The sequence below is a fragment of the Xenopus laevis genome, chromosome 8L, assembly GCF_017654675.1.
Source record: "Xenopus laevis strain J_2021 chromosome 8L, Xenopus_laevis_v10.1, whole genome shotgun sequence".
NCBI lineage: Eukaryota > Metazoa > Chordata > Amphibia > Anura > Pipidae > Xenopus > Xenopus laevis.
In genome coordinates this window covers 25,339,661-25,363,295 of record NC_054385.1, presented here as the reverse complement: position 1 = coordinate 25,363,295, position 23,635 = coordinate 25,339,661, and the positions used below count along the sequence as shown (strand labels likewise).

At 39.8% G+C, this 23,635-nt stretch overlaps 1 protein-coding gene across 1 annotated transcript in view; it reads left to right on the top strand.

Annotated features, from left to right (window-relative positions):
* Positions 1–23,635, top strand: part of LOC108698283 (gamma-aminobutyric acid receptor subunit beta-4) — a 65,571-nt gene that overhangs the window by 21,532 nt on the left and 20,404 nt on the right. Inside the window, exons 2-3 of the mRNA XM_018229654.2 lie at positions 10,447–10,535; positions 14,710–14,777. Of these exons, the coding sequence (XP_018085143.1) occupies positions 10,447–10,535; positions 14,710–14,777 (157 nt within the window). The remainder of the gene's footprint in view (positions 1–10,446; positions 10,536–14,709; positions 14,778–23,635) is intronic.

Below are 23,635 nucleotides of genomic sequence, written 5' to 3'. Positions count from 1 at the left end.
TATCGGGGAGAGATCCGCTCGTTTGACAACATCGCCAAACAAGCGGATCTCTCAGTGTATGGCCACCTTAAGACTGTAAGGTACAGAGAAGAAGCTGTTGAATCTGGGGAGATTGAGCCCAGCCTGTCCCTTGCCAAGCTGCTGCAAACTCAGAAGGAGAAAGGTGCAACTAGTGAGATTGATTCTGCTGCAGAGCTGCGTGTGATCTCCAGTGTGAATTCCTCTGAGAGCACCCCAGTGAGTGAGCCACCCAAGGGAGGATACTTGCACGGATACAAGCGTGGGGCCCCATACTGAAGACAGGTTTTGACCATTTACCTGCTACGAGGGAGCTACTGCCAACTTCAAAAGGGAGAGGTACTTTTGGGGAATAAGGTAGCGCTACCTGGGGAATAAGAGCTCTGGGGAAGGGACAATCATTTGAACTGTGTGGTTATGTAACACCCTCTTGGCGACCCCCCTGGAGCCAAGGTTGTACCAGCTTACCAACTCGGGTCCTGAGTTCCCTTTGCAAGGTGAAAGGTACTGGGAAAACTCTTCTCTGGCAGTGCCTCCACATAATGGGGTCCTGGAATACTCCTGAGGATATTCCCATTATGAAAAAAATCACTCACACACTTTATTATATAACAATATAACTTTATATAAAATAAGTGTATTATTAAAGGGGAAGGTAAAGGTAAATTATTTATTCAATCTGAGTTTTTCAAAAATGTTTTGAGCTTATCAACCCATTCAAAATGATGAACAAAATTGAGTTATTAGAATATACAAACTTCATCCTAAATTGGAAATCTGGTCAGGTACTTTTCAGCCCTTCCAAAAATCAGGCTGTCCAGATGAAATCTGAACAGATGGAAACCCTGTGCTCGCGAGCCACTGGTTGGGGATTACTGTCTTAGATGATGTCTCATAATGATAATAATTCAGGGGCTTTCTAAATTGACCTACTGTAGCATATGTGTAAACATGAATGGAACATGCATGGGATTCATACTTAATCATACAAACAATAGCTAATATACAAACTTAATTATTGTTTTTCCAGCAGAGGACAAAAACCCACTTTACTGGGAGTAAAGTCTCACGGAATGGAACTAACTTACCCTATACTAAACAGTTTGCTCAACTCTAATATCTGTCCAATTCATCTGCATGTTGGTGCCTCTGCCTGTATGTTGCTATTTTATCATGTATTTGTATGTATAATGTCTTTAGGGAGATTCTGTTGTTGTAGATTATAGAAAGTGAAGGTACCTGTATGGGATTTGTTCTCTCGAAACCCATTGTCTGGAAAGCTCCAAATTACAGGAGGCCCTCTATCATAGACTCAATTTTAATCAAATAATTTTAAATTTTAAAAACATATTTCCTTTTTCTCTGTATTAATAAAACAGCACCTTGAACTTGATCCTAATTAAAATATAATTAATCCTTATTGGAGGCTAAATAATGCTATCAATCCTATTTGAAAACGATTTTCTAGTGGACTTGAGGTATAAAGATCCAAGTTATGGATAACAGGTCCCATACCCGCACTACATTGAAGCCTGTGACAGATTTTAACTGGAGTATTTTCAGATTCAGGCTTAACAGCTTCGGTACATAATAAATATAAAATTTGAGTGAAACTACCCTTGCAAAACTCAACCTTTAGGCTAAGGCCACACTAGGCGATAGCGCCGCGATTTGACTCGCGGCGACTTTTCGCCGCGACTTTTAAGCCGCAATCGCTGGGGAAACTTTTGCGCTGGCGTCTATGGGGAATCGCGAAAAATCGCCAGCGTAAAAACACACGCGGCGATCTTTTCTCTACTGTCGCTCGAAATTGCCTCGCTAGGCGATTTCGAGCGACAATAGAAAAAAGATCGCCGTGTGTGTTTTTACGCTGGCGATTCCCCATAGACGCCAGCGCAAAAGTTTCCCCAGCGATTGCGGCTTAAAAGTCGCGGCGAAAAGTCGCCGCGAGTCAAATCGCGGCGCTATCGCCTAGTGTGGCCTTAGCCTTAATAAATAACTGTTAATCAAAGAAAACAGCATAATCAAAAATCAAGCAGAAACACAAACATAAAATTACATTGGATCTTCTAAGACTGCATATCCCCCTAATTTAGGAGGAAAGTTTACTGAAAAGTCTAGTATTTCAGCTAAAATATCTCTGCTCTGAATATTAGCATAACAAATAAAGTTTAGCCTATTCCCAGTAAATATATGGTGAATGTCAGGCCAACATGAACTAAAATGTTGCTTATGTTTAAAAATATCAGATATCCCTAAACCAGTATTGTGAATTATGAAGTTAAAAAACAGAAATTGCAGCTTCTGATTATTTTCCAAAACATATTAAAGCATCCCTTTTTTCAATAATAACAGTTTTGAATTTTCCATAGACCATTCCATACACTGCTCAATTGTCAAATGCTCAGTGGGGGTATTTCAGAGAGAACCCAAGCAGATAGCAGTCTGGAAAACAGTATGTGGGGAAAACAAAGACACATCTTCAAGGAATAAACCACAGGGAGCCCCAAAAAACCTGAGCACCATAGGGTTTTTATTTACCTAACTGCAAACAATTTTACTTTGGTGATTTAAATCCTTTTTCAGCAGATGGCCTTGTGTCCTTTTTACTGCCCACAAGTAAAGCTGGCCATAGATGTACAGATTTTCAACAGATCCAATCCACATCGTGAGACCAAGATCTTCTGAGAACCATCGTACGAACGTTCGAACTGTCCATCAACTAAAACGACCAATTTACCAGGAAAACAAAGGGGAGCTGCCTGCTTGGCCCTGCAAACATCCATAGATTGTACTAGGACCGACAAAGATTTTTTAACCTGGCCGATCAATTTCCTGGCAGATGTCGGACGAAAAATCGTAAGATGTACGATCGTTTGAATCCCACTAACCGCACGATAATTTGACGAATCGGTCGGGCTGCGCTGAAATCGGTCGTTTCGCAAAGAAGAATCGTCGCGTCTATGGGGACCTTAAAGGATGTACATCTGAAAGATCTTTCTGTTGACCTCATAAATCTGAATTCTATTAGCATATACCCTCCAATGAACCTTTTCATATGTAAATGATCCCAGATCCTTCCAGATTTTTGTTCCATCCCTTTCATTCCCAGCTCCATTATAATTTTATTTAATAGCTAGAGCTATTAAATACATTTTATGTACTACCTTACTGACAGGGGAGGATTTTTAAACATGTTTATTGGAGCTAAGTCTACTCAGCTTTCTCTCTAGTTCCTAGAGAAATTTAACATAGGGATCTAGTACTGCACTGGCTCATTCACAGGGTTCTCTGCCTTGTCTTATACTGTTTCTGAGGCCTAGCTAACCCAGGGAATCAACACACTGCTTTAGACTATGCCTATTCTTTATATACAACATAGGAAGGATCACATGGTCTTGTCTGTCACATGGGACACTACCTAAAAGGATAGCCCTGTAAATGGGATATTCATCGCTAGATAGGCAGACCTTAGCTTTAAAAAGCTTTTAAAATCTACTTATGCCCTAGTAAAAAACAACTGTCCTTATTGGTTTATCAATAGTGGCTCAACACCTGCTATGAAGTTAGTTTACTACACAGGCAATAGTAAATTATGCATAACATACACAATAATTTATCCAGTACAGACAGTAATTAACCTAGCACGATTCTGTTCCTGACTATAAATGTTGGTTAAGGACTGAGAAATTTTGCAAAGGTTTAATTACCACATTTACTTCCCAAAACTTCCTACAGGTATGGATATATACAGGTATAGGACCTTTTATCCAGAAAACTCCGGACCTGAGGTTTTCCAGATAAGGGGATCTTTTAGTAACTTGGATCTCCATACCTTATGCCTGCTAAAAATATATTATACATTAACTAAACCCAATAAGATTATTTAATTAGGATTAAGCATATCTTAGTTAGAAACAAGTACAAGGTACTGTACTACAGAGAAAAAGGAAAAAATTTAATTAGTTGATTAAAATGGAGTCTATGGGAGATGGTCTTGCCGTAATTTGGAGCTTTCTGGATTCCATAAAATGAATCCCATGCCTGTACACGCATATATAAAAATAAACTAAGGTTTGGGAAGCAGACATGATAATAAAACCTTTTCAGCATTTCTTGGCCAGTGACCAGGCAGATTATGCACTTCCATAACTAATTTAATGCTTTTATGATGCTAACAGCATGGCTGACAACATTGTGTCTTGAGTAAATGTCCTTTTGAAGCTTGGTGAATGGTTGATGGATGGTTATTGATCCATTTCCTCAGTCTGTCACTTGTCTTCCGAATACAACAGATAGCACAGGGACAATTAATTAAGCAAATAGCATATAGACTGTCATAGTTCATATGTTCAATGATAGGAAATGTATGTCATGTATAATGATGCTTAAGGAATTTTTAAATAAACTCACATTGTGGCAACAGCTTTACATTTACAGACATTTGGGGAAGACGAGACAACGAAAATTGGAAATGCGCAGAAAAAATGCTTTGCTGTTTTTTTTACCGATATTTGTTTTACCAAATATATGGTAAATTTAAATTTCCTTGAAACACACACGCAAAAAAACAATGGAAGATGAAAGAATTTATCACATGATCTTACAATTCTATAAATAGTAATTTCAATGTGCTTCAGGGACTTCCTTCTTACTGTGTCTCAACATAGTACTCAATCTCTGTATAATTATTTACTTATTTAAATATTATAGATTATAATGATTATATTCCCTGTGTGTACTTTTTTATATGGTATAATTGTACAATGCATTGTATACTAGTAGCACTTTATAAATACAGTTAAACTGTATATACATACATACCAGCTGCCATGAGTAAGAGAGTATGCTGAATGTTTTTTAAAGATAGGGTGAAACATAGGAACAAAGGGCAGGGCAGAAGAGAGAGACAAGGGGAAAATTATGTAAAAAATGTCCTGTCTACTCTACAGAATGATTGGCAAAACTACTTAATTTATTAACATATTTACTTTTTTGACATTTTGAGGTTTTAGAAACCATGAAAAATTTTTTTTCGCTAAAACCACAAATGCCTATAGTAGCATGTATAAAAATGCAACTAACCCAAATACTAATAGGAAAACCTTGTTTTCATTGAATTTTTTCTGGACAAATCCTTACACAAGATCTTGACAATGTAGCAAAGTTTTGTATGTTTTTTTTTTTATTTAATGAATTACACATTTTTCATGGTTTAGAGTCATTAGTGTAATCCACAATGTTTTAGCACTAAAATATGATTAGTTAAAATGTTAGGAAACTTTAGTAAAATCAGCACTAAAGTGTTGTGTACTTTCAAAACATTTTTATGTTATTTTTTATTATATAGAAGAGACCATTTTGGCTGTTAATGTAATAGGACTAAAATTTTAATGCATAGTAATTAGATGATAGAAAAGGTTATTACATGGCAAAGAAGGAATTAATGAAAATACAGAGCCAGGAGGCCATAATCCTGATTTTAAACAGATTATGTATTTCAGAAGTGATTGCTGATATCTTGAAATAGGGAATGATGTAAGTGGAAAGTGGATATTTTGATTCGCTTCATTGAAGTGAATCACTTTTGGTTTATTTCTAAAATGTGCGGTGATTATACATCACTGGTGTACATTATACATCAGGGACTGGTCCCTGTCCCAGTTGGGCTTACATTCGAAGGTCCTTCTCACATTCACTCACAGTAGGGTCAGTTTTACCAGGAACCAATTCATCTGCCTGCATGTTTTTGATATGTAGGAGTGTACCAATGTAAACCTACACAGACACTGGGATAATGTATAAATGCCTTGCAAATATTGTCCAAGCTGTAACTGAACTCAGGACCCCAGTCCTGCAAGGCAGAACCACTATGTTTTGTAAAAAAGTAGACATTTTATCATGTAGCTGCCATTAGCTTGCAGCAAGCAGGCTTGACATTGTAACAGCTATCTGCTTAATTACCCTAGCAACTAAAAAGTATTTTGAAAATCAGAATGGAAAATAATAAGTAGAGTAACAATACAAATTTAGACTTAGGAGCCTGTTTATAAAACCTCAATTTTTTCTGGTCGAGTTTAGAATATGTAGAGACCATTAGATAAAGTCGAATTTTTGGAGCATCAATCATACGATTCAGATTGATGTCCGAATGTGCCTTGATTTGATGAATTGAGTGAGGAAAGAACAGAGAATTTTTTCTCTTTTGCAACCTTCTGTGGATGTTTACATACATTTTTATTAGAAGGGAGTAACCTTCAGGGTAAGTAATACACTCATAATCAATAGATGGAATTCAAAGGGAACTCCCAGATCTATACAATGGAAATAAGGTCATACCTTTTAATTAGATTTGAAGGTGATTAAATATAGGCAGAGCTTGTATTAATGTTTGTTTTTAAAGTGATACTGACACGTTCCTATAAAAACAGGAACGTGTCGGTATCACTTAAAGTACAACTATTACTGTTAAAACTCACTGGTGAGAGGAATCCATTACATAGATTCAAATGTCTTTTTCAGTGCTGCCCAACTTTTGTGGTACTGAGCGCTGGAATTTTTCTGGCCTACATGGTGGAGGGCTGATAATGGAAGGCAGTGTTGACCACTCCCTATGTTTAAACCACACCCACTTTAAACCACACCGTGTTACCACAAGACCACTTCCACATTAATGGTAGTAGGGAATAGGGAAAAACAGGATGTGGCACACACAGGGAGCACAGGGAATCAGAGTGTGAAACACAGGGAGCATAGAGAAGGCAGAGAATGGCACAATGTGTCCAAATATATAGAGTCGCAAGATCCAGTTGTGTTCGCAGTCCTTATCCGGCCTGCACTTGTATTCCTTTAAGCCTAAATCAAATAAAAATTTAAATGTTACAAGTTGAAAGTAAATGGATATATACCATGGAAACATCAGTACCAAATGGGTTAACTATAGATATGAATTTGAGAGCATTTTTGTAGATTCCATAAACGAGGGATATATGAAATACAGTGGGTTAAAGAATATTATGATGTTTTAAAATGTTTCCTTGGTACTATTTATTCATATATATTGTATTAGAAGTAGTATGTATACTATGCCCAAGTGATGGTTTGTAAACTACTATAATACACAAAAGCTATGAATATCCTGTAAATTATATCCTTATAAACGGTGAGTTCTGATGTCATCAGTTATAAATGGTGAGTTCTGATGTCATTTCTGTCACATGACTCACTGAAATGTGTGTATTATAATGAATAAAGTACCCCCTGTTGCAAAATATGAGGATATTAGAAGTTACCTCAGAGTTCCATGATCTGTATAAAAACACTCGGCCTTCGGCCTCGTGTTTTTATATGGTCATGAAACTCCTCGGTAAAAACTCTCAAATGGAACCCTCCCTGTGACTAATACATATATCTTGTTATGCAGATACTGAGTATACAGCAAATGGGGTTTCAGTAGTATATGACACAAATCATACAGTTGATGGGACCAGCGCCGGATTTCAATAAGGGGCGCCCCTAGGCCACGCGGTCCGACTAGGCGGCCGCGCGGTCCTAGCGCCCACCTCACCTCCCCTTCTCAGCGCGCCGTCGAAAAAACGCCGGCGCAGCTGCTGTAATTGAATGGGGACGCACGCGTAATGCAGCTGGGCGGCATGCCGCCCCTATTTTTTTGCCGCCCTAGGCCCGGGCCTATGCAGCCTTGCCGCAAATCCGGGCCTGGATGGGACCATCTTTATGTGAAAAGACTTCCAGATCTGTTATTCACTGACATTTACTCTGTGGTCTTGGTGTAAACTAATTTATAGCTTTAGTGTTTCTATTTTTGACAGTCAGCTGATTATTAGCCCTTCCCCAGATTGTCTGGCAAGGTTGCAAATTGAGCAGATCTTTGGGCATATGGTCAGCCCATAAATAATTGACTTCAATGCCTATAAATTAAATTCTTCAACACAAGGGTTATTATAAACCTGTTATGCAGTCACTAGTAACCAAACACATTAAAAAATATGGACAGAAAAGGATTGTTTGCCCATATATTGAAATATATTTAGCTGGGCAACTATGTAAAAGGCATGCCTGTTCTATTCAGTCCTAACTTCACTTTCATCTGATACATTTTAGCTACAGTATTTCATTATGCATTATTAGATGTTTTACCTGTTTTCCAAGGCTAAAACTCCCAAAAGATTGTCCATACTGGACAACACAGGTATAGCCTGACCGGTGTTGGAAATGATTGGAGCTAAAACAAGTAGCTGGCCACTGCTCCTGGCCAGCCACATAGTTGAAATCCTATGAAGGTGCTCAGGTGTGTCAGATAGGGGACTTACCTTTGGTCCCCCACTCCCAGCGGAATGGCAGTCATAATTCTAGTCTCTAGTCTGATGAAAGGACTAAAAAGGCAAGACAATTCATTCTCTATAGCAGAGGTTATGTCAGGAGAGCTCCGCAACGTTCCTGTTCCCAGCCACGGCAAATCCAAGATGGCATCACCCATGGTCGCTGCGTGAGTTTAGGTGCCGACGCATTGATGTTAGAGCGCAAACGCGTGACATCAGAATGCTGCATTTTGGGGCTAGATTCAAAATAAAAGGACACCCTGGAACTATTGCCTGGATTTGACTACGCTTATTTCTGAACCCCTGTCTGTACCGCAAACTTGGACTTTTACCCAAAGCTTCCTCCTTGGTCTTGACTTCCTCCGCTGGGAGCCGATATGCCCCCTGGCATTATACTCGGGCCATGGACCCCACTGAGGAAGCTCCACCTGATGTGGAAAGAGCTCTCCGGGGATTGGCGTCCCGCATGGAAGCTTATGAAGCTCAGCAGGTCCGCATTGGGAAATCAGTGGTCCTATACCTAGATGACATCTTAATCTTTTCCAAAGACTTGGAAAGCCATCACTCCCAGGTGAGGGAAGAACTCTCTCGTTTAAGGGAAAACTCCCTCTTTGACGTTGGAGAAATGTGTCTTCGAGGTGCCCAAGATTCCTTTTCCCGGCTATGTCATCTCCCCAGAAGGATTTGAGATGGACCCCGCCAAGATCTCTGCGATCCAGAAGTGGCCCATTCCCTTAAGCACCAAAGCCATACAGAGATTCATAGGGTTTGCAAACTATTACCGGCAGTTCATCAAGGGGTTTTACACCGGCAACAATCGGCTTTACGTATATATTGTGGTACCATAGTAAACATTTAGGAGAATGGTCCCTTTAATGCTGAAAAGGCATCTTTAATTGAGGTTACTATCCTAAAGATCTGTTTGGTTATACTGATCTGGGACCTGTTATCCAGAATGCTCGGGGTTTTTTCCCTAATTTGGATGTTCATACCTTAAGTCTGCTAAAAATCATTTAAACATTAAAGGAATAGTAACACCAAAAAATGTAAGTGTTTTAAAGTAATGAAAAAAACATGTAGTGTTGCCCTGCACTGGTAAAACTTATCTGTTTGCTTCAGAAACACTACTATAGTTCATATAAACAAGCTGCTGTGAAGCAATGGCGGAAATTGAAAAACGGCTATATGGCACAGGTTAACTAATGGATAACAGATAACTCCATTAGACAGACAGAGCTTATTTGCTATTTGCTGTGTAACCTGAGTCTTTTCTCCTTTGAATGGCTGCCCCCATTGCTACACAGCAGCTTATTTATATAAACAATAGTAGTGTTTCTTAAGCAAACACAGCAGTTTTACCAGTGCAGGGCAACACTGCATTATATTTTCATTACTTTAAAACACTTTTTTGACGTCACTGTTCCTTTAAACAAACCCAATGGTATTGTTTTCCCATCAAAAAGGATTGATGTTATCTTAGTTGGGATTAAGTACAAGGTGCTGTTTTGTTACAGAGAAAAGGGAAATAGGATTTCAAATTATTTAAGTAAAATGTAGTCTGTGGTACATGAGCTTCCATAATAGCTTTTTGGATAATGAGCTCCCAGATAATGGATTGTATACCTGTATCTTACATGTCTTTATATATGAGATATTAGGGTAATTTATTTACTGCACATGAACTTGTTTTCATTGATTTCTATACAGTCATAGTCTGAGTGCTAATGGCTTGTACTTTGGTTTTCCTTTGTGGTAACAATTGCCAATTGCTTAGAAATTAAGGCTCTTTGTTCTAATTTGCAACCATATAGTAGGGTACAGGGGACTGGCATAAAATTGGTTCAGTCAGCCAGTCTCTAAAATGAAGCTCATAGCACCCAGTATATGACATGCAGAAACATTAAAAACCTCACTGCAGAATGCTTTGCAGGTTCTGCATATATACAGTGAAGGCACTTCTGTACATGGCAGCTCTGCAGGTATATGTTTATATAAATCATCTAAAGTTCAACTACATTTTGTGTTTATAGATCTGTATGTGGGTCACATAGCAAAAAGTCTCATATTTTTCTGTCTCTTTTTTTGTTAGCCCACCTTCTGGGAATATTTCAGTAGTGAAGAAAACAGTGGACAAGTTGTTGAAGGGATATGACATCCGTCTACGACCAGACTTTGGAGGTAAAAAAAAATATATATTTAGCAGTGTGCCTCAACAGTTTGACATTTTATTAAAGTTTTTTTTTAAAGGGGACCTGTCATCTAGACATAAAAAGCTGTATAATAAAATCCCATTTTTTATTAAAACATCCCTACCTGTTATAAATGTACTGAACAAATCTAAGCTGTCAATCATATATTGCATTCCCCACCTCTATGCCTGAGGCATAGAGTTGGGGCAGTAAATTACTTTCACTTTCCATTTAACACTTGGGGGCAGATTTATCAAGGGTCGAATTTCGAAGTACAAAAAACTTCGAAATTCGACCATCGAATTAAAAACTTCGAATTCAAATATCGAATTTGACGTTTTTTAAGCAAATTTGGCAATCCTGCGGTCGAATAAAAATCGTAGCATAGCGTACGATCAAGGGATATTTATTCGATGTGTAAAGCCTTAGAAAATTTTTGCAGAAGGTCCCCATAGGCTAACATAGCACTTCGGCAGGTTTAATTTGGCGAATCGAATCGAATTGAAGCCTAAGTAAATTCGAAGTCGTAGTATCCTATTCGATGGTCGAAGTAAAAAATTACTTTGAAATTCGAACTTTTTGGACTTCGAAAATTCACTCGAACCTTAGTAAATCGGTCCCTTATGCTGATACATGAATTAGACTTTGGGAAGATGCAAGTCTTGCCTTAATGGAGAACTAAATCCCCCCCAATAAGAAATGCCCCTACCTATTATCCTAGATAGTTCCCCCACCTGCTTCCCCGCGCATAGTTCATTACCCCTGAAGTTTCCCGAATACATTGCTCACATATCGGTGCAGAGTAAGCTCAGCTGACCTAATGGGCACCATCTTCCAGACAGGGCCGGAACTAAGGGTAGACAGAAGAGGCACCTGCCTAGGGCGCCACAATAAGGGGGCACTTGGCAGGTACCTATTAAGTGTCTTCTGCCTACCCCTATTTCATGTTAGTTACACCTCTGTAGCTCTCCCCTCCCTCCTCCTCCCCACGTCACTCTCCTCCCTCCCCTTCTGGCACATGCGCGCAGTCATGTTCAGGCGTGCATATGTTCGAGCTCACGTGCACAGGGGGTAGCGGCCTGGTCGGGTTGCCTGCGGTGCCTGGTTGGCTAGTTAAATGTATTCGGGACACTTTCAGGGGCAATGAACTATGCTGGGGGGAAGCAGAAATGGGGACTATCTAGGGTAGTAGGTAGGGGCTTTTCTTATTGGGGGGGGTCAGTTCTCCTTTAATAACAGTGTCCACAAAATGGCACCTGCTTGTTTGCTGTGATTGTGAATTGCAAGACTAAAGCATACAAAAAAGTATTTAAATACTTTATATAGTGTAAGTAAAGTTTATTTTGCTCTAACCTGATAGAAAAAGCATTTGGAATAAGGTCCCCCTTTAAATAATAAGAACTACTTTTAAAAGATTATGCTTTCATATTTAGTATGAATGAAAGTCTTTAATGTCCTTCTATAAAATCTATGAAAGACTGGTCTGCAGAGGTATCATAATGTTCATTTTTCAGGGCCTACACAGCTAGTCACTACCATTCACTGACATGTGTCACTCTGACAGACTGAATCTGTTCAAATGAATAATATATGTGATATATACAAGTTCCTTTTATACATGCATTGCAAAAATCATCACATCTATTCATAGCAGTTCTGCTACTTTTTGGTGCAATGGTGCATGCAAATTTGTTGTATGGATACAGGTGTGAGGAAAAGTCCGATCATTTGTCAGTCATTCGCTGATACTGGATATAACCAGTGACATAATTTATATATTAATCCTTTTTCTGCCAGAAGAATTTTACACTCTGGTTAAGGGTAATGCCAGTCAACTTTTAAACAAGTTTTTCATTTTAGGAGCATTTCCAAGGTGGAGCTTTTAGTTTTACTAGGAAAATGGTTTGTTGTTTCTTTCAGGACAACCAAATATTTGAAAACGTGGAGGGTCTTTGTGTAATTCCACTTGTTTAGCAAAATACTAGCTTCTAAGTGGCTTAAAATGTGTTTTTTTCAAAATTGTAGCTCTATTCTACTACTGCACGTAATCTAGCACAGATTTTTTTTCCTTGTGGCGCTACAGGAGTCCTGTGTCTCTGCTACATGGTAGAGCAGGTACACTATGATTTGGCGTGCCACTCCTCAGGGTCAGGACAGACTGGGCTGTTATACCCCTCCCTGCAGGCCCGGATTTGTGGAAAGGCCACCAAGGCCCCGGGCCTAGAGTGGCAGGATTTTAGGGGGTGGCATGCTGCCCAACCACACCCACATTGGTTAAAATACTGGGGATGCGCAGGAGATACAATCATTTTTTTAATTTCCCATGCGCCAATCTCCATTGCTCAGGTCCCAATGAAAATTTGCACGAATAAAGGGGCAATTAAAGGCAATGGGTCTAGGGGCGCCCAGTATGTAAATCCGACCATGCCTCCCTGAGAACTTCCCTGATCTGCAATCACACACACACAGCGGAAAGGTTGATGGGATTATTTGCAGGATGTTGTAAATAACCATCACACATACAGCCTGCAAGCCAGGAGCAACATTACATCATTTTTCAGATGGTTTTATTTCCGAGCTGCTAGGGGGAAGGGGAGGATCCCCACTTATGTGGCAATTATTCAGAATCCTGAGGAGGACTCCCTTTGAATTTCTGTGCATGCTTTGCTCTTCAGAGCCCTTTCCTTCCGCACCCTAAATACAGCGCACTTTCTGCCACTGGGGTTCCCTACTGACTTTACATACACAGTTCTCTGCGGGATCTTGTAATTTAGAGACATATATCAGAATTTTTTATTTTATATACACACATATATAGATTTTAAGGACAAGAAATCTACTAACTAGAAGGTTTACCCTAGGAAACCATAGATTTTTGGACAGAACACATTCTGGCTAAGCCAAATAGGCAAATATGACTTTCTATTCCAAACTTCCAAACTGCAATTCTTTCCTAACTAAAGTAGCTCTCAAAGTTTGCAAATTGCAGGTTATTATCTCCAACGTCATTAGGTACTAACAAAAATAGTTTGATGCCCATTGTGTATAGTACGTGGCATGTAGAAACCACAGAATGAAAACAATGCATATGATTTATCATTTCAATAAAGTTATCTTCTGCATAATCTACACATTTACTGAATTTTATTTGTGGTAAAGCAAATAATTATTTCTCCCCAGAGAGCCCAGAATATCTTTGGAAAATATTAATTCTCCTGAATTCAAAATGAGTAAATCCAAGATAACATACTGCAAAGCTATGCTAAAGTTAGCAGTTTGATGACATTTCTTAAAATCGCCTGAAAACTTCCATTTCACATTTTATCTCCCCTGCATTTTTGTTTCAAGATTAAATAACATAAAATTAATGGCAAGGGACTTCTGAACATGTTGCTGCCCAAAGTAAATAGGTTTACCCAGGTACATCGCATAAAGAAACCATAAATGAAAATAATGCATATGAATGTCATGGTTTAACATTTTAGCGGTTGCAAAATAAGCACCTAGGCTCAGCACTTGCCCAGTATTTCAAAGACATCACAGGTAAAAGTCCATTAATCACGCTCAAACTTACCTTCAGTGTCCCCCAGAATCTGCCTCCGTGAACTGCCCCTCGATGTAATCGTTCTGCCCCTTTTACTCAAAACTACATATCTATGCTAAAGCAACCAGTTTTTGAGACAGTCCTACAAAATTACCTAAAAACAGTTAAGGTCAATTTACAGTATGATACCCAATATGCATAGATTAGGTATGTATTATTAAGTATGGGCCAGATTAAATTTCATAAGAAAACCTTATTTTATGGTTTATCATGTTAAAACCTATGGCTGAGATTCCATTCGAGGAGAAAAAAATTATCCTAATTCACCTCTAGTTTTTCCACAGATGTCAACAGAGTTTTTGGGCCAGATTCAGATGAATGAAAATAATTTATTTTATTGTTTATCACATGAAAACGTATGGATGAGATTCAGTTTGAGGAGAAAAATCTTTTTTTTTCCTAAATGAGTTCTAGTTTTTACCTATAGACTTCAATAGAGTTTTCATGTGATAAACAGTGAGATAAATTTTCCTCATTGTATTGTATCTGGCTCTGCGGGACAATATCTGGAATTGAATAAGGAGATACATTTTTCATCAATCATACTCATCTCTTTCAGGTGATCCAGTTTCTGTGGGGATGAGTATACATATCTCAAGTATTGACCAAATATCTGAGGTCAACATGGTAAGTAATTGCAAGGTACAGTATTGAAGTTTGTGAATATTATTCTGAAATACAGAATACTGAAATTCGGTATTGACTGCCACATGCAGGGTCGGACTGGGAGCCCAGGGCTAACATGCGCACCTTGTATTTGCCAAGACCTGCGGCAAGAAGATTAGTGCAGGGAACAAGACTGGGCCGGGGACCGACCGAGTTTTTACCTGTGCCTGCCAGCCCAGTCCGATCCTGGCCAAATGTATACAAAATTGTATGCAATTAATGGTGTTTTTAAGTGGGGTGGATGGTCACTTACTGTAATAGAAAGTAAATAACCCAGGTATTTTGTATTATGTATTATAATTTATGTATTATGGCAGTATATTACAACAGCACATATTATTCAGATTAAGGCAGTCAATCACACAATAAAAATTTACTTTCCCTTGTGTTTGGTCTCTAGTGAGCTGGAAATATACTTTAGAATACCAACTAATAATAGACCAGGTATGGGATCCGTTACCCGGAAAGCTCTGAATTACAGGAAGGACAACTCCCATAGACTGACTTCATTTGAACCAAAAAAATAAATAAAACAGTACATTGAACTTGATTCAAATTAAGATATAATTTATCCTTATTGGAGGCAAACAAGCCTATGGGGGTTATTTAATATTTAAATAATTTTTAGTAGATTTATGGAATGAAGATCCAATTTACAGAAAGATTTGTTATCCAGAAAAGTTCTGAGCATTCTGGATAACAGGTCACAGAAGGTTGAAGTATATGAAATGTAAGATTAGGTATGAATGTAAAATCTATACATGGATGTGATGGAGCCGGGCAGACAGCAGTAGAAAATGAATTGTAGAGGTAAATGGTCTGCGCCAGAGTTGAAGGAGGGAGGCTCAGAGAACTGTGGGTTCCAATTGGTCAGAGTTGTGGTGGCAGTAAAGTGGTAATAAATGATCTTCTATTTTTAACTTGTATTATTGATTTTTACTTAACACACTCACTTTCTGCTACCATATAAATGGAGATGGCTGCATTCGTTCAGTTGTCAGTCAAGACTGAACATTTTAATAATGCATAAGGCAGTGCTATTATTATATACAGCGCTAGCAAACTATCAAAATATATATAAATGCAATTCAAAATTGTCTTTGTATATGGCTTCCAGCTATTAGGTTATATTTTCTCCTAGTGAACTTGTTAGCCTTGCCTAATAAAATATTGAATCAAAATCATCATTTATTCACATAGCCAGTAAGTGGCGCAGCACTTTATATTAGTTTATGACAAACAGGGGCCTTACAATAATTTAACAAGTAAGGGTTATAAAATAAAAATGTGATTAGAGGAAAAAAAGCTTGCAATGCACTTATCAGTTTTGTTACAATGGATGCACAGTGAGGTCTAAGGTTGCCATCTCACCCCTTTAAAACGGAATACAAATGGAATCCACAGCCTGCAGGACTAATTAGCAATTCATTTAGATGCATGATGCATGGCTGCACATAAATCAGTTCAGTCTGCAGCATGCATCTAAATTAATTGTTAATTGCTAATGAGGTGGCATGGGTCACTATGAATTGAGGAGTAAATGGGGTTGAAGGAACAGTAACACCACAACAAATGAACTAATTAAAAGATAATGTTCTGCTGCCCTGCACCGGTTGTGTGTTTGTTTCAGAAACATACTATAGTTTATTTAAACAAGCTGCTCTGTAGATATTGGGGCATCTATTTAGTCTGAAAAAGGATCACGTTACATAGCAGCTAGCAAATAAGCTCAGAAGAATATAATGATGTTCTGCAGAACATCTTATCTGTTATCGCTCGTTAAACTGTGCCATTTAGCCATCTGCCTCCTTTGTTAAAAAGCAGATTGTTTATCTATACTATATGAGAGGCCTATTTATGAAAATTCTAATTTGTGTAGTTTTAAAGGCTTCTTCAACCATGACTAGACTCACATTCTTAAAAAGCACGAATGTCTACTTGTTTATCAGAAGATCCAGACATACAAATGCAGAACAAATCCAAATAATACTATGGAAACCTCTAATTCTAAAACCTTGAAGTAACTAAAAATTTAACAATTTGCTAAAGACAGCTCCCATCAACTTCTATATGTGGTTTTACAAATACTAAATAAAGAAAGATTTTTTGAAACCACAATTAAACTCTATTGGGGGAATGCAATAAAAGTCAGTGATGGAAAAACTATTTGCAATGCGAAAAGTTATGCCTTTTCAAGAAAAACGTTTCATTTGTGTGAATTAAACATAATTTTTACAAACCACTAAACTGTTTCGTGACCTCTAACAACAGTGGAAAAAAGTTTGCAAATGTTATAGTTGGCGCCAGTGTAAAAGTAAAAGACACGGAGCTAACTCACTCAGTGTGAGTGTAATGGTGTGTAATATTTCTCAGAAATATTACACACCATCCAATCTATATTCCGGCAGCAGTTGTGGACTTTACAACAAATTCAAGAACTGGGCAACCGGACGAGGACACCCTAGAAGCCCGCACTGAAGAGCTGGTAAAGACACCCTGGAGCTCCAAAAGGAGCAGCTATTTTCTATGGAGGAATAGAGGATCTTGAAAATAGATCCTGAAGAGCAAATATTCATCTGAGTGGGGTCCCAGAGATGGAAATGGACCTAGAGCAGTTCTCACTGAACTTCTTTACAACCTTACTGCCTGACGCACTGCTGGAGAAGCTGCAAATGGTGAGAATACACAGGGCGCTAGCCAGACCTCACAGCAAAGACACTCCTAGGGAAATCTACAACATGAGGCGGTCAGAGACCAAATACTCCAAGCTGCGCACCAACTCTCACGGAACCAAGACAATAAGCTCTCTGCAGATATCTATGAGGATCTAGCTTCTACTACCTTGCAATAAAGGAGACAAATCAAAGAAATCATTCTACAGCTTCAGAAAGCACAAATCAAGTACAGATGGGGCTTCCCCACTGTACAATTAACAATTGATTGTACTCCTTCAAAACAATGGAGACCGCTCTAAATGTGCTGCGGAAAGAAGGGCTTTTCTCTCAATCTCTGACGACGTCAGCCGGTAGTAGCCCAAGACCCCAGAAATAATGGCAAGTAGTGACCACTCCACGTCCATCCCCTGGTCCGGCCCGGGAAACAGGCAACCCTAAGCCTCAAAGAATTCAATCTCATCAGTCGCAAGAGAACAGGGAACTACCCGGATAAGTATGTAATGTATTCCAAGTCATAAGTATACATGCGGGACAAACTGGGACCATGTAATAAGGTCCTGGGAATAAATGCTGCCCACAATTCCCAGCCACGAGGTGACACCACAGAGACAGTTGCCACATGGCCAGAACACTAGCCCCAAAGTTGGAGTCTCCTTTCAGGAAATTTACGTTCTTTACTATACAGTTATGTTTTACCTTTTGTTCCATATGCATACTTTTAAGTTGAAATACTGTGCTATATGTTTTATATATATGTTTTAAATCTCATGGTGGGTGGCAGGAGTGGAGGAAGATTGAACTGAACATCATAATGTTCAGTTCAATCTACCTCCACTCCTGCCACCCACCATGAGAGGGCCAAAGTTTTGACCCCACCCATGTAACAGGGATTCCAGCAGACACATACCACCCTACCTTAACGCTTGCTTACGAGGGAAATGTAATGTCTAGCTAAAATGGCCTTTTACTGGTTATGCTATAAGAATGGCTTGAAAGATAATCTCCCATAATGTAAAAGAGTTAAATTCCCCTAGGAAACGTAGGCAAGCCTTTCAATGGTATGAGCGTATACACCCAGATGTGATTTGTCTGCAGGATAGGGCTGTCGTTAGAAATCACGGGCCCCCAGTACAACAAAAGTTTCGGGGCCGTCTGGGCCCAGTTCATCTTCAACCCCAAGCCCCACCCAGATCCCACCCACTCCACATCACAGTTAAAAGACCACATAGACATCAGCATTAAAAAAGGTAACCCCCCCACACAAGTTATAAAAAGCTATTGGGGACCAGGGCCCCCCTATAAGTTAAAAGAAAAAACACTGGTGCCAGGGCCCCCCATAAAAGTTTTTTTTAAAAAAAAAAAAAGCATTGGTGCCAGGGCCCCCCTTACAAGTAAAAAAAAATTGGGGCCCCAAAGAACATTTTTAAAAAAGCATTGGTGCCAGGGCCCCCCTTACAAGTTAAAAATAATTTTGGGGCCCCAAACAATATTTTTTTAAAAAAATATTGGCACCAGGGCCCCCCTTACAAAAACCATTGGTGGCAGGGGCCTATAGAGTATTAAAATAATACATTGGTGGCCGGGGGATTAAAAAAAAAACCACATTGGTGTTGAACTCGTGGTTTCAGGAATTCAACTTCTACTCCTTTCGTGACTTTGGGTCTTTTCGCTGCTTCAGGACTTCAATTTCGGCTGTTTTCGTGACTTCGGGTCTTTTCACCGCTTCAGGACTTCAATTTAGTCTATTTCAGTGACGTTGGGTCTTTTTGTCGCTTCAGGACTTCAAATTCGGCTGTTTTCATGACTTCGGGTCTTTTTGCCGATTCGGGACTTCGGCTTCAGCTATTTTCGTGGCTTCGGGTCTTTTTACCACTTCGGAACTTTCGGCACTTCCGCATTTCGGAGGAAATTTTTCCACCGACAGTACTCCCAGTATTTTTTAGCAGCCACTCTTAAGAAGAAACATAGGGGAGTAGCAATCTTGATTTATAATAATCTACCTATCATAGTAAATGAAGTTGATGCAGATAAAGAGGGACAATATATTTCTATCACAGGTACTTTATACAACCAATCTATAAAGATAACCACCACCTATTCAGCGAACGATAGCCCCAAAGAATTTTTCAACCGATTAGCCAGGAAGCTTAGTGCTAAGCCCTCAGATATTAACATATGGTGTGGGGATTTGTCACGAACGGCACCCTAAAACTGGCCATAGACTCAAAGATCCGATCGTACGAATCGAGGATTCGTACGATTTTCGAACTGTGTATGGAGAGTCCGTCATTTTTTGTCCGGTGGAGATCGCTCATTTGATCGATCAGACAGGTTAGAAAATTTCTGTCGGCTGCCAATAATAACTCTGCATGTATTGCCGATCGTACGATTTTCAGTGGGAGACTGTCACTAGCTTTGTCGGACATAGGGTCAGGGGCAGAACATCGGCTGATCTGTTCTTTAACTACTTTATTTGATCTGACTGGTAAGACTTTGATCTGAATGGTTAGTGGCAGGTCGTGAGATGGGGAAGTCCGATCGTACGATGATTTGTACGATCGGATCTTTGCATCTATGGCCAGCTTAAATCCAAAACCCAAGCTAAGATCTTGGCTCTCACTTCTGCCTATAACTGCCGCCTTTCACCTCGGGAGGAGCCCTCGGCTAATTGGATGCCGCCAGGTCTTATTTGAGAAAGGAGCTAAGCTAACGGTTCTGGGCGAGCAAAGGGGCACGATCGTCTCACCAGGATGAAAGAACCCCACTTGGAACAGGCAGGCCGGGCCAGCACAAGCAGAGATTAGTCAGACAGGCTGGAATCAGGGTATGAGAGCGTAGAATAGTCAGGGGACAGGCAAATGTCAGATTGGAGATATCAGAGTAGTCAGAGAAAGGCAAGGGTCTAAACCAGAAATAACAGGCAGGATACACAGGACAAGGCACCTAGGAACAAGTTAATTTGAACCTAACAACGGGCAATTATTTGCACACTGAAATCCCCTTTTGTACTATTTGAATTTCGCTACATTGCACGTGATGTCATCACGCCGGCGCATAAACCCTGAAGCACACCGGCGCTCGGAGGAACAAGGCGCATACGGCGGGCGCCCCCGCATGCCACCGAACATACCAATAGACCACCAGGGTGAGTCGTATTCATTACAGGATTTCAACTTTCCCTTTCATCTTGCCCTAGACAAGTCTACAGCAACACATACTGCAAAAGACACTAAAGCCACAAGGGCAACCCAAAATACCCTTATCATGGGAAAAACTTTTTTTTCAAAATGAATCAGTTAATAGTGCTGCTCCAGCAGAATTCTGCACTGAAATCCATTTCTCAAAAGAGCAAACAGATTTTTTTATATTCAATTTTGAAATCTGAAATGGGGCTAGACATATTGTCAATTTCCCAGCTGCCCCAAGTCATGTGACTTGTGCTCTGATAAACTTCAATCACTCTTTACTGCTGTACTGCAAGTTGGAGTGATATCACCCCCCTCCCTTTTACCCCCCAGCAGCCAAACAAAAGAACAATGGGAAGGTAACCAGATAGCAGCTCCCTAACACAAGATACCAGCTTCTTGGTAGATCTAAGAACAACACTCAATAGTAAAAACCCATGTCCCACTGAGACACATTCAGTTAGATTGAGAAAGAAAAACAGCAGCCTGCCAGAAAGCATTTCTCTCCTAAAGTGCAGGCACAAGTCACATGACCAGGGGCAGCTGGGAAATTGACAAAATGTCTAGCCCCATGTCAGATTTCAAAATTGAATATAAAAAAATCTGTTTGCTCTTTTAAAAAACGGATTTCAGTGCAGAATTCTGCTGGAGTAGCACTATTAACTGACACGTTTGGAAAAAAACATGTTTTCTGATGACAGGATCCCTTTAATGTAACTCAATTTGTAGACACTTGGAGGGAAGTGCATCCTAAGTCACTAGGATATACCTTCTATTCTGCCCCCCATAAACAATACTCTAGAATCGACATCATCTTAATCAATACCGCAATGGTACCCAACTTAACTGATGCATTTATTAAGGCATGCCCATGGTTGGACCACGACCCCACATAAGCCAATATAAAGATCCAAGGTACCCATTCTAAGACCACTAGGTATCACACTAAACACAGTATGGGCAGTCCATAAGTCAACCATACAAGGTTATCTTATACAATATGCAGCAAGCCAAAAACAGCAAGAAAGGGAGAGGTATAGTCAATTAGAATACTCATTACAGACACTAGAGTAGCTCAACCAAACTAAACCCTCACATCATTTAAGAAGACGTATTAAAGTAGTTAAACAAACTTAAATGTCTTACAATGGAGAAAGTAGATAAAGCCATAGTGGTGGACAAATTTTAAGTATTATAAACACTGTAATAAACCAGATACTGTTTTAGCCAACCTACTAAGAACCAAATCGCAGATCAACCAAATACCTAGCGTTAAGACACTGCAAGGCAGTGAAGGGATTAAAGACACATTTCTAGACTATATACACAAACACATAAGCCAAGTAATCACAACATACAGAAATTCCTATTCCAGTACCCTTTACCCACACTAAATCAGGGATAGATAAATTGAATGAGGCAATAACAGTGGAAGACATTGCCTACACGATTAACCACCTTCAGGTAGGAAAAGGCTCCAGGCCCTGATGGCCTTTCAGCTAAATATTACAACCGAAGCACTACCGACTGATCTGCTTGCTGAACATAGATTTAAAAATCAGTATCCTAGCATGGAGGTTATCCTCACTCTTACCAGACATAGTACACAATGATCAGGTAGGATTCATACCCTATTGACAAGCGGGGATAATGTAAGGAAGGTCCTTAACATTATAAAACATTCTAATTCCACCAAAACACAACTGTGCATCCTAGCCTTAGATATAAAAAAGGCATTTGACTCCCTTGATTGGGAGTACCTCAAAGCTATACTCGGCTCAGTGGGGCTCACCACAACAATATAAACCTATGATTCTACCCTGTCCGCTTCCTTGAAACTCCCTACATCCTCACACCAAACTACAGAGATACAAAAAGGTACGAAACAGCCCTTTTTGCCATGGCAAAAGTCTAATGATTTAGGTAGGTCCCACATGTCCCCAGTGCAGGAGTGCATTGTGTATTAGATTGACCAAGTTTTTTCACTACTGTTTTATATAAAGTTTATATTTGTTTCATTTTCCTAAAACTGTGTTTTTATTTTTCCTAGTGGAACCCCCCTGGATTGTGTTGGAGAAACAGTCTGGTACCTAATAGTTTAGGTACCAGACTGTTTCTCCAACACAGTCCTTTTATTATCAAAGTCCCAATCCTCTGGAAGGGGTTAATAACCACACAGTTCAGTTCAAATATAATGTCCCTTCCCCAAAGCTTATATGCCCCAGGTAGCGCAACCTTTCCCTAAAGTACCTCTCCCTTTGGAACTTAGCAGTCGCTCCCACGCAGCAGGTAAATGCACAAGACCTGTCCTCAAACTGGGGCCCCACATTTGTATCCTTGCGAGTATCCTCCCTTGGGTGGCTCACTCACCGGGGTGCTCTCACTGGAGATTACAGGCAGTTCTGCAGCAGGATCAATCTCACCAGTGGCAGCTTGGCAGGGAACAGGATGGTCTCTCTCTCTCTCTCTCTCTCTCTCTCTCTCTCTCTCTCTCTCTCTCTCTCTCTGTACTTCTACAGTCTACAGTCTCACTAGAATTGGTTCTGGCTGGATGTTGCAGCATACAACCCCTGTTAAGATCTGTTGGAGACCCTGTAAAAATGGCTCCAAAGTCAGGCACACCCTCTCTCCCAAGGATGTACTGGGGCACCCAGCCAATCAGGTTCTCCGGTCTGTAACTAGGCTGGATGATGTCACAGACAGAAAAACAGGAGAAGGATTTGTCTGAACCCCTACATAAATAAGGGAAAGATACATCATATATAGGTATATGCCTTACGCCCACACTAAAAGCAATGTATAAATGTAATTACCCCCAACTCTACAGCTATCAGCTATAGTGATGGGCGAATTCACAAAACGTTGCCAGCGTCTCGTTTTTGACGCCGGCGCCCGTTTTTCCGACGCCCGTTTTTTCCGCGAATTTTCGCGGGCGTTTTGCGAATTTATTCGCTGGCGG